This window comes from Oratosquilla oratoria, chromosome 6 (assembly GCF_046742065.1).
Source record: "Oratosquilla oratoria isolate Oo_2021 chromosome 6, ASM4674206v1, whole genome shotgun sequence".
NCBI lineage: Eukaryota > Metazoa > Arthropoda > Malacostraca > Stomatopoda > Squillidae > Oratosquilla > Oratosquilla oratoria.
The window spans coordinates 69170734-69181116 of record NC_134782.1 but is presented as its reverse complement, the minus strand read 5'-3'; the positions used below and the strand labels follow the sequence as shown (position 1 = coordinate 69181116).

At 45.3% G+C, this 10383-nt stretch overlaps 1 protein-coding gene across 1 annotated transcript in view; it reads right to left on the bottom strand.

The window, feature by feature from the left end:
- LOC143026581 (uncharacterized) overlaps positions 1-9806 on the bottom strand; it is a 348974-nt gene extending 339168 nt beyond the window's left edge. The window contains exon 1 of the mRNA XM_076187218.1: positions 8034-9806. Within this exon, the coding sequence (XP_076043333.1) occupies positions 8034-9471 (1438 nt within the window). The 5' untranslated portion in view covers positions 9472-9806. The remainder of the gene's footprint in view (positions 1-8033) is intronic.
- Between the last annotated feature and the right edge of the window lie 577 nt (positions 9807-10383).

The following is a 10383-nucleotide window of genomic DNA, read 5'->3' as shown; positions in this document are numbered from 1 at the left end:
TTCTGCTGAAGAGGACCACAGATAGTGGTCGAGATATACAGATTTTCTGTCCATCTTATCTCATTCTCCGACAGTGGGTCAATAAGTCTCATTTTACAAATGTACTACTACATTATACCTTCCTAATAATATACATACATACATATATATATATATATATATATATATATATATATATATATATATACATATATACTGTATATATGTGAGTGTGTGTGTATGTAAGGCAATAACAGTCTTCTTAGAGAGATTGTTCTCAAGGATAGAAGCGGTGGTAAACTATAGTCTAAAGAACAATAATAGTCTTGGCAAAATAGATAAACTAGAGATTTTTTTCCACGGAAAATGATCATAAGACAGTTTTATTCGTCTTTGTTCCCAGCCGCCAAGATTGCTCATTGTAAAGTGAAGAGGGACTTGATTTCTCGGTTGTACAAGATTTCTACACAGTAGACACTTGGGAATACGGCTGTGCAATACACACCGAATGTTCTCGCTGGGTAATCGAAGCTGCTCCCAGGGATCGGTTCCACCCGCGTAAGATCCTGGTTCACTACAAATAGACTCAAAATAGCCCCAACCAGTTCTACAGCCACATTTCTCACCAATTGGACGGTGGAATACAAATACATACTACGCCTCTATATCAACAACACTCTCATACCACACACACATACACCCAAGATTCTTGGTATAACATACGATACATCCATGTCATTCAAACAACACATCACAAACATAAGGACACACCAAGACTTAACGCGCTTAAATCAGTTGCAGGAACAACATTTGGACAAAACAAAGAAACTATTACTACAGTATACAAACAATGCATATGCTCACTAATGAATTATGTGAGCCCCACATGGGTCCCTAATCTCACTAAGACACACCACAACACCCTACAGACCATACAAAACAAAGCTATAAAGACAATTACAGGCTGCACAGATACAATACTTACAAATAATTTACACCATGAAATGAAAGTCCTCAAAATCAAGGATCACCTTGATATGAGAGGTACACAAACACTTGCTGCAGCCTCTACAAACACAGCACATCCACATATGCCAAGAAACGTCAAAACAGCACCCAAATACCTATATCACACGAATACTCTCTTCTCTTCCTCCACAACCACCAGACACCAGCCTCCAGGAGCATATCCATAACCATGCCACTCGCTGTTCTATCAACAAACTGAAAGACAATACATTGGTACATGCCAGGCCCGTTGATATCCATCCCTCTGAATCTTTTCACCCCTAGAGGGCAGAGTTTACCTGGCCAGACTCCTCTAAGCTGCCAGAAGAGGCTGGATGACCGCAACGCAGATAACTGTCCACTTCACCCCATACTATACAACACATTATGGAAGACTGCATTGTACACAGTCACGCACGCCAACAACACAACATATGCTCTATAATAATTTTCATATTTCTACCAAGGGCATCACAAGAGTTTGGAACAAACCGTAAAGTAAAAAGGATCCCACTAGGTCACTGGGAATAAAACTTTGAATTTACCAGACGAACACTTTCTCACCAATTCTAGGGATTGGGACATGCTTGTAAACCTACGTAGGTTCTGAAAACATCACGAATTTAATTAAAACCCCAATAGTTTTCGATCAAAGCTTTATTAATTATCAGTCCCCTCGATTTTTCCTTATATTTTTCTTCTTCTATATTCCAGTAATATTATTTTGTCAAAAATGTTTGTTTGGGTATCAAAACAGTATTTTTATAATCATGTTTGATTATATTTTCATTCGGTACATACATTGCTAAATAGAGCCGGCTGGGCAGATACGAGTTACGTTTTTGTTTATTTATATATTCCACGTGTTCATATCGTCATCGATGATGAATGCCCTCTTTAAGAATGTGCCTTTCGAAAAAAAAACATCACGTAAACTTGACATAGTTACATCCAAAAAATAGAGACACTTCCATTTCAGTGACCATATTATAAAAAGACATTTATTGAAAATGTAGAAGCGTTTCATTTGCTATTATGAACAAAGAAAAACAATTTAACTATAGGGTATCGTTTAAAGAATTTTACACGTTGCTCTTGCAAAAATGTAATACCTTCATCAATTCGATGGAAAGCCCAGCAGTTTTGTACAGCCATACTGAGCATTAATGAAAAAATACCCCATTTATTTTTCCCTGTTGATATTTGGTTGCTGTTGACATTTAGATACGTTTTGTCTGTTACTACCATGTAGTTTATTACAACGACATGCGGTTGGTTGACCTGGATTTTTGTGTTGACCAGTGAGTGAGTTTCTAAACAGGATGTAAGAACATAAGAATGGAGGAGACTGCATGAGACCATAAGACCTACACTAGGCAGCTCCATATCCCTTACCACCTGTTATCTCATCTTCTCTTAAAACAAACAATTGTTTCAGCACTCACTACATGGTTACTAAGTCTATTCCATTCGTCAACTACCCTGTTGATAAGCCAGTTCTTGCTTGTTTCCTTCTTAAATCTAAATTTGTCCAATTTAAATCCATTACTACGAGTCCTTGTTCTCTCAGGAGTGGCTGGAAGAACGTGCATTGCTTCTGGCCCAGAGCAGTGGGCAGAAGACAGGGATGACCTTCATCCATGAGGAGCTAAAATGAGAGGGAGGAAAGGGTGGATGGGAGTGGAATGGGTGGGAGTGGGTGCATGCCTTTAGAACTGGTTAACTCCCTTGTAAGGTGGAAAAAGTCCTTGGTATATAGATATAGATAGACTACGAGTCCTGCCCTACTGCCTTGATATAATGACCTTGCCTGCATTACTCTTGTTAAAGCCCTTGGGATATTTGAATACCACTATTAGATCACCCCGCACTCGTTGTTCTGATGAAGTTGGGCTTATGGTAACCTCGGCGTTGTCCCTTCCAGCGGACGAGACTAATCTTGTTAACTGAATCACTTTCAGTAACTTTTGATCCTCGAAGCTCCTTCTTCACAGCCTAAGATGGCTTTGGAGGACACGTTTTAGAAATCCGATTACCTCTCATTGTTTTTGTTGGCCGCCATTTGTTTTCTCTCCAATGAACAGTCAAGGGAAGGCGGGTAAAATTAAAAAGGATTCTCAGCCTTTTCCATATGTTTACTTAATGAGTTAGTTACCCTTTATCAACTTAGCAAGTAAATTTAACAGGGATTTTCCACCTTTTCCATATGTTTGCGTAACGTAGTTAAAGTAGTTGATCCTTATCAATTTAGCAAGCAAAATTAACACGGATTCTCCGCTTTTTCCATGTGTTTACTTCTTACTAGATGCGCACGTGGAACCATATTCCACGTATCGGGCCGAGCTGTACCACATGTACTGAGACTGATTTTTTTCCGTCACTAGGAATTCACCGTGACGTAATTTCCATTTTAAAATGCCATAATCAACATTGTGATCACGATTGTGAATCAAATTGTGCCAATTTGATTTTTTATGCCATAGGCTGTTAATGTAGCATTTTTGAGATGGAATTCATAATCACAGCAAGGGGTTGTGCTAAAATCATTTTTGTATACACTAGCCTATTGACATTTATAACATAAGACTACAAATATAATATTGGACGCTGGACAAGACGATGATATGAAACTGTTTAACGCTGGTAAGAAGAATAAGTTTGATTAGCTGATAGAGATGAATGTTTATCAGATTACACTCGCAAAATCAATGTAGTAGGGAAATCACTATGCAAAGTCTGCACACGACACTACTGGAATGAAGGCACAGATGAAACAAGGGAAATGTGACCCCCATAAGAAAGATAAATAATTTGAGACGCCACCCAAGCATAATGTCTGCAGTCTTCCAATTTTCACATCCAGTAAAGCCTGTGGATGGTGGCGAACCGATTTTAGTTTCTGTAGATGATAAAGGCAACCTTCACTTTGCCATACGAAGCTCTTCCAATCTGCCACATGTTTGGGCAAAGCCCCTGTCACACATACGCGACTCAAGTGAGTTCGTTTGAGTAAACACGACTTCGGTTACAATAATTTACTTTTCGAATCTCCAAATGTCAAATCGCCTTTGCGTTCATATATTGAGAAGCTGAGTGACGAACTAAGAGAAGTTATACCTATACGATTATTGAACACATCATTGAATTGGTTTCAGGAAAGTCTAGAATATTGTAAGCGAAGTCGTCGTTCAACATTTCAAATTCTCAACATTTGAAGAGAATCTTGAATGTGTGTTGAGGACTTAAGATTGGTGTCTCTTGACCTAATGATTCTTACGCAGATAGTAAGGATTAACCGGAAACGATAGTGGTGTCATCTATGGCCGAAAATGATTTCCAAAGTAACTAACCTTCCAAAATAGCTTGTTGGAGACCAATTTTTACAGGATATGTCACTAGATAGAACTTGTACCCATGAACTAGAAGATGGATTGTAGTGGATTGTCATAAATATTTAATTTTAGACATAAAAAAGATATAACTATACAATAGGAACATTTGTCAGATATTTGTGAATAGTTGGGTATTGCATATAACTTTCCAACTGAGAGGATTACTCATACCTGGCAAGTAGTTCACAATGTAACATGCACGAATGTTGCAATGATGGGTGCCTTGACTATCTTTTCACTTCACATGGGGTAAATATTGACAAGGTATCTGCATGTGAATCGATAGTGTAGGTCTTATGGCCTCTTGCAGTCTCCTTCATTATGCTCATATGATAGAACATTTTTGATTGGTCTTTAGAGTTGTGTGTTTCACGTGTGTGCGTATGCACCTCTGTGTGTGTGTGTGTGTGTGTGTGTGTGTGTGTGTGTGTGTGTGTGTGTGTGTGTGTGTGTGTGTGTGTGTGTGTGTGTGTGTGTGTGTTTGTATGTGTGATTCCTCAAATAATTTCTCCAGGCATGATATGTCTCCCTTCCCTGTGTTATTTGGTTCTATTTCTTCGTCTACTAACTGAAATTCAATTGTTACATGGTCACTTTTTCTTGTGAGCCAAATGTAATTCAAAGAGCCAGTGAGGTCTAGTTGTTTGGTGAGCATCAATTCCTACTTTGTGAGATTGTCATCCTCTCTCACCCAAGTCACCTCTACCATCGGGTCAATATCTTCTCTATATCTAATAGATTATTTCCCCAGATATCTGCTCTACCACTTGCTTCCTACTCCTCCCAATTGACTTCATTGCAATTAAAATCTCACACAATATTTATATCATAGCTTTGTTCAGTATCTTATTTAGAGGAAGGAGTTGTGTCCTGCTTTGCAAGTTTGTCTTCAATCGCATCTTTCCGGGTCCAAATTAATTTTCACTTCTCTTTTCCTGCTAATTTCCAAGACTTTCTGATTATTGTCTATGGCCTGCAATCTAAGATTTATTTTCATTAAATGTGACCTAAACACATTGCAAATCTGCTCGATCGCATTCGAATGATTTTCCATGACCATGGGAGTAATTTGTCTGGCATTTTGCACCTCATGCTCTTGGGTTACTTTCCATGAAGTAATAGGGTCGTCCCGTCACCAAAACAATTACGAGTATAACGCACCTCGTCGTATCGACTATATCTGACAAGAAATATTCCTCACTACTTCCAACCTAACATGCCCTCCCCTTCTCTGCTGTTCCATGATCTCTTTGAAATTTACTGCATTCTTGTGACAGCCAGATAACCAATTCATTGATCTTGCCATTGTTTGATTTTGTCAGCCTCCTTTGTCTTTATGGTATCGAGAAGACTAATGTTCTAATTCCTTCTTTTTCCCTTTCAAGTATATCAGTTTTTTGCTTTCTAAGCCATGTTGTTCAAAATTTTGTTCTCCTTCAAGAAAATTAAATTAGTGGGAGTAAAGTTAATTCCTAAGTAAATTTCGACTTTGTCCAAAATTCATTTACCTCCATTCCCAAGTCCCTAAAAAAAAAGAGGGTTATCCCTTCCCTTTATTTCACCCTCAACTTCGTCCTGGTCAACTTCCCCGAATACACGTGGTTGTGTGTAAACTATCACTCATCCTGATATCGCACTTCTTTTGTTTCTCGAACAATATCACTATTTTCCTTCTCTGACCTTTTGTCAAACCAGGAACCACTGATTCAATTTTTTATCATTTCATGACTATTGTTACTCTTTCTTCTACTAGTTAGAAAACATTTTTATTCCGTGGCGATGATATTGCTATAAAAACAAGAAGTGAAAGGAGGGAGAAGGAATCATTGGTCACCGTGTCACGCCACGTCACATTGCGCACACACATGTATGTTTATGTATATGGGTGTGAGTGTGGGTTGTATGGGTGTGAGCTTCTGGCCGTGGATGTGTGTGTGTGGGTGCTCGTGTGTATGTGTGTGGGAGGGAGTTCACGTGGGGGGGGGAGGTTGTGCGTGTGTGCGTGGGTGAGAAGGCGAGCGCATGTGTGTGTGTGTCTTTACCTAATTGTAGGATACAGGAAAGGAGCAACGTTCGATGGGTTCCGTCTCCCAGTCTCCAATTTATCAAGTTCATGTACGTAGGTGCGTGTGTGTGTGTGTGTGTGTGTGTGTGTGTGTGTGTGTGTGTGTGTGTGTGTGTGTGTGTGTGTGTGTGTGTGTGTGTGTGTGTGTGTGTGTGTGTGTGTGTGTGTGTGTGTGTGTGTGTGTGTGTGTGTGTGTGTGTGTGTGTGTGTGTGTGTGCGCACAGTCTTGGATCACATATTGGACTCGTGACCGACAACTATTACCCTCCTTGATAAAAACTCCGTAAATATACAAGAACTGGTTTACCAACAGAATGGTTAATGAATGGAAAAGACTTAGTAACCACGTAGTGAGTGCTGAAATTGTTTGTTGTTTAGGAGAAGATTAGCTAACTTTATAGATAGGGATGACAGGTGGTAAGGGATATAGAACTGTCTAGTGTTTGTGTGTGTATGTGTGTATATATATATGTGTGTGTACGTTTGTGTATATGTGTGCGTATGTGTATGCGTGTGTGTTCGTGTGTGTATGTATGTATGTATGTATGTATATGTGTGTGTGTATGTGTGTGTATATATGTATAAATATATATATATATATATATATATATACATATATATATATATACATATATATATATATATATATATATATATATATATTTTGTGTGTGTGTGTGTGTGTGTGTGTGTGTGTGTGTGTGTGTGTGTGTGTGTGTGTGTGTGTGTGTGTGTGTGTGTGTGTGTGTGTGTGTGCGTGTGAATGTGTTTGTATGTATGTGTGTATGTGTGCGTGTGTATGTGGTTGTATGTGTGCGTGTGTGTATGTGTATGTGTGCGTATGTATGTGTTTGTATGTGTGTGTGTATGTGTGTGTGTGTGTGCGCGAGTGCGTCTGCCTGTGTGTGTGCGTGTGCCTATGTATGTGCATATGCCAGTGTGAGTACATGTGCATGTGTGTGTGTGTGTGTGTATTTGTGTGTATATATGTGTTTGTGTGTGTGTGTGTGTGTGTGTGTGTGTGTGTGTGTGTGTGTGTGTGTGTGTGTGTGTGTGTGTGTGTGTGTGTGTGTGTGTGTGTGTGTGTGTGTGTGTGTGTGTGTACGTGTGTTTAGTTATACCAAAGTTTTACGAATGGACGCAATTTGAATTGTTGGCGAGTATGCCGGAGTCAGCGTAACATTTACACAACTCTACGGATGTTACTCCTCCATAATCACATTTTGTTTTCGTACGAGACTATAATTATGTACTTGCGAGATTTGTTCTTAATGTCGATCTTACCCATCCTAGGGAACCCCACTGTCCTCCCCTCTGGTGAGTAGAAAGAGTTTAAGAAATCCCGATTTACCTTTCACTGACATTCACGGCTTAATCTAGTTGTCCCCAGTTGTTCTTAGTTACCTAGAAGAACTAGACTGTGGGTGGCAAATAGGTGATGTACCAACTCTCTCCCATTCCATCTTCTCTCTATGACGCGACACTCAACCAAGCACTGATGAATCAAAACAAACGGCGAGCGCGCGTGCCAGCGTGCCACGGCGCGGTGTTGGCGTGAGAGGGTGAGGCACCTCCTCCACAGCAACCTACCTATGTTGACGATGGCATGGTTGGTCAGCTCCCAGCACGACTGGAGACGTAGGATGGAGAGAGTCGTGGTCTGCCTCGGACTGAAGAAGGCCAAAGCTGCGTCCGTGACGTGGTAGGCCTGTAGGTTGAGCTCGTAGAGGGAGGGCAGAAGCTGCGCCATGGCGCCCACGGCTTCGTCGGCGACGTTGATGCAGTCGAAGACGGAAAGGGACACGATCCGCGGGTTGAGGCACGCCCACAGACCCGCCTCCGTGACTTCGTTGCAGCCCTGCAATTCCAGCTGGTACACGCCGCTCAGGTGGTCCAGCAGCGTCTCCAAGCCCTTGTCGGAGACGTTGGAGCAGCGGAGGGCGAGGGACCGGAGCGCCCCTGTGTGGTTGACGGCATAGTTCGATACGAGGTCGAGGAGGTCTTCGTCGTTCGCGCACAGGAGCACGAGCGAGTCGAAGCCGCGTTTCTGCACAGAGATGTAGAAGCGGCGTCTCATGTCCGTCGTCTTCTCGACGGAAGACGCGTGACGGACCTGTTTGCAGTTGAGGACGGGCCGGAGCCCGTGCCAGAATCGCGGCTGGTATAGGACCGACCGCCACCTCGTGCACACCTGCGCCAGTACCGCCCTCTCCAGCGGACTGAAGTACATGAAGAACCTGGTGAGAAAACCCTCGTCCCGTACCAGCTCGTCCCACGACAGGTAGCGGTGCTTGACGCGCAAGTAGTGGGCGGGCGAAGCCCGGGCCACACCGACTCGAGTCTGAGGGACGTTCGAGTGCGAGCCGAGGGCGGAGGGGAGGATGGCGGGGGGCGTGCCGCGGCCAGACAGGAGTCCCCCAGGGTGTCCGTTCATGGGAGGCGTCGGCACAGCCTGCGAGGCTGACTGCTGGCTGAAGGCGCCATTCCGTCCCTTCCCCAGGAGGAAGCGGGACGGCTTCTCCGGGGGCACCGGTTTATTGTTCTTGGCACCGCCGCCGGAGCCCCCGCCCCCTCCTGAGAGAGAGCTGCCGCAAAACACGTTGGCCACCTTCTCCATGACCCCACCGCCGCGCCGCACGGACCCCATCCTGCCGCCGCCCGGTCCACTGCCCACACCTCCTCCTCCTCCTCCTCCTGCTCCTCCTCCTCCTGCTTCTCCTTCAGGAGTCCTGGTGGGGATGAGGACCTTTGGGGGCGGTGAGTGCTGATTGCTCCCTGCCCCCAGTGCACCTAGCAGCCCTTCCTTCTCTCCGAAAGCTCCTCCTCCCCCTCCTCCTCCTCCCGGCACGTCTTTGCTCCTCTTCGAACTGCTGAGCTCCTCCTTCCCTCGAGAATCGTTCTTGGCCCGCTGGTCCTCCTTGAGGCGGTTCTCCTCCCTGTCTCGTCTCGCTCTCAACCCGAGTCCGCTGATGCACCTCGACAATTCCACCCCCGCCCTCTCCACCACCTCCTGTGGACTCAGGGACATGTGCCCCTAGCCCCACCTCCGGCCGCAGTCGTGGACCGTGGCGGCGTCGTCGTCTTCGGCAAGCGCACAAGGAAGGGGAGAGGGCCGCCGTGCCCGCGTCTTCGCTCACTCACACGCACTCTCTCCTCAATCCTGTGCTTTATCTATCCCGACGGAGGACCTCTGGCCTCGCACGGCACCCTTTGATACTCGGTACCTCCTCCTTGTCCGAAGTGGTAGCTGACGACTTACATCTTCACTGCCTCGCGCACCAACACGTCACTTCTGCTCTTTTCCTTTCCGTCTCCTCCGTTTCCGGCAAACCCTCTCTTTCTCTCTTTCACCTTTAATCACGGACAACGAAGGCGGCGCCGACGAAGGCGACGACGACGACGACGGCGAAGCACTCGTGCACGGACAGACGTACTCCTTCCTACTCCTCCACACGTACCACCGCACGTTGCTGTTGTCTCGCGCTACACCGGGCACTGATCACTGAACGGTGGCGGCCGCCCTCAGGGATTGCCACTTGCCCCTCGACCCCATCCCGCGCGATCCCGGGGGTGGTGGTCCGAGGGTCCAGCAGGCGGGGGGCGCCGAGGTGGAAGTCCACACGAGGTCAGGCAGCAGAAGTCGCAGCTCGAAGGGCAGCCGTGACGTCACCAGACTCATGCCGTGCCCCACGGGGAGGTGACCCCTGCCCTGCCAAGGCGCGGCTCCTGCAGCTCCTGCTGCTGCTGCGGATGAATGAAGGCCGCCTACTGGGCCTCCGCCAACCTGCTCCCTCCTCTGCTTCCTCGTCGTCCTGCTGCCTCCCCCTCGACTCGCGCCTCCTCCCCCTCCCCCTCCTCCTCCTTGGGCAGCACCACCCTGGCCTCGACCTTGGGCACGAGTGCAGCGGCCATGGGCACTCATGGAAGCACATTTGCCATC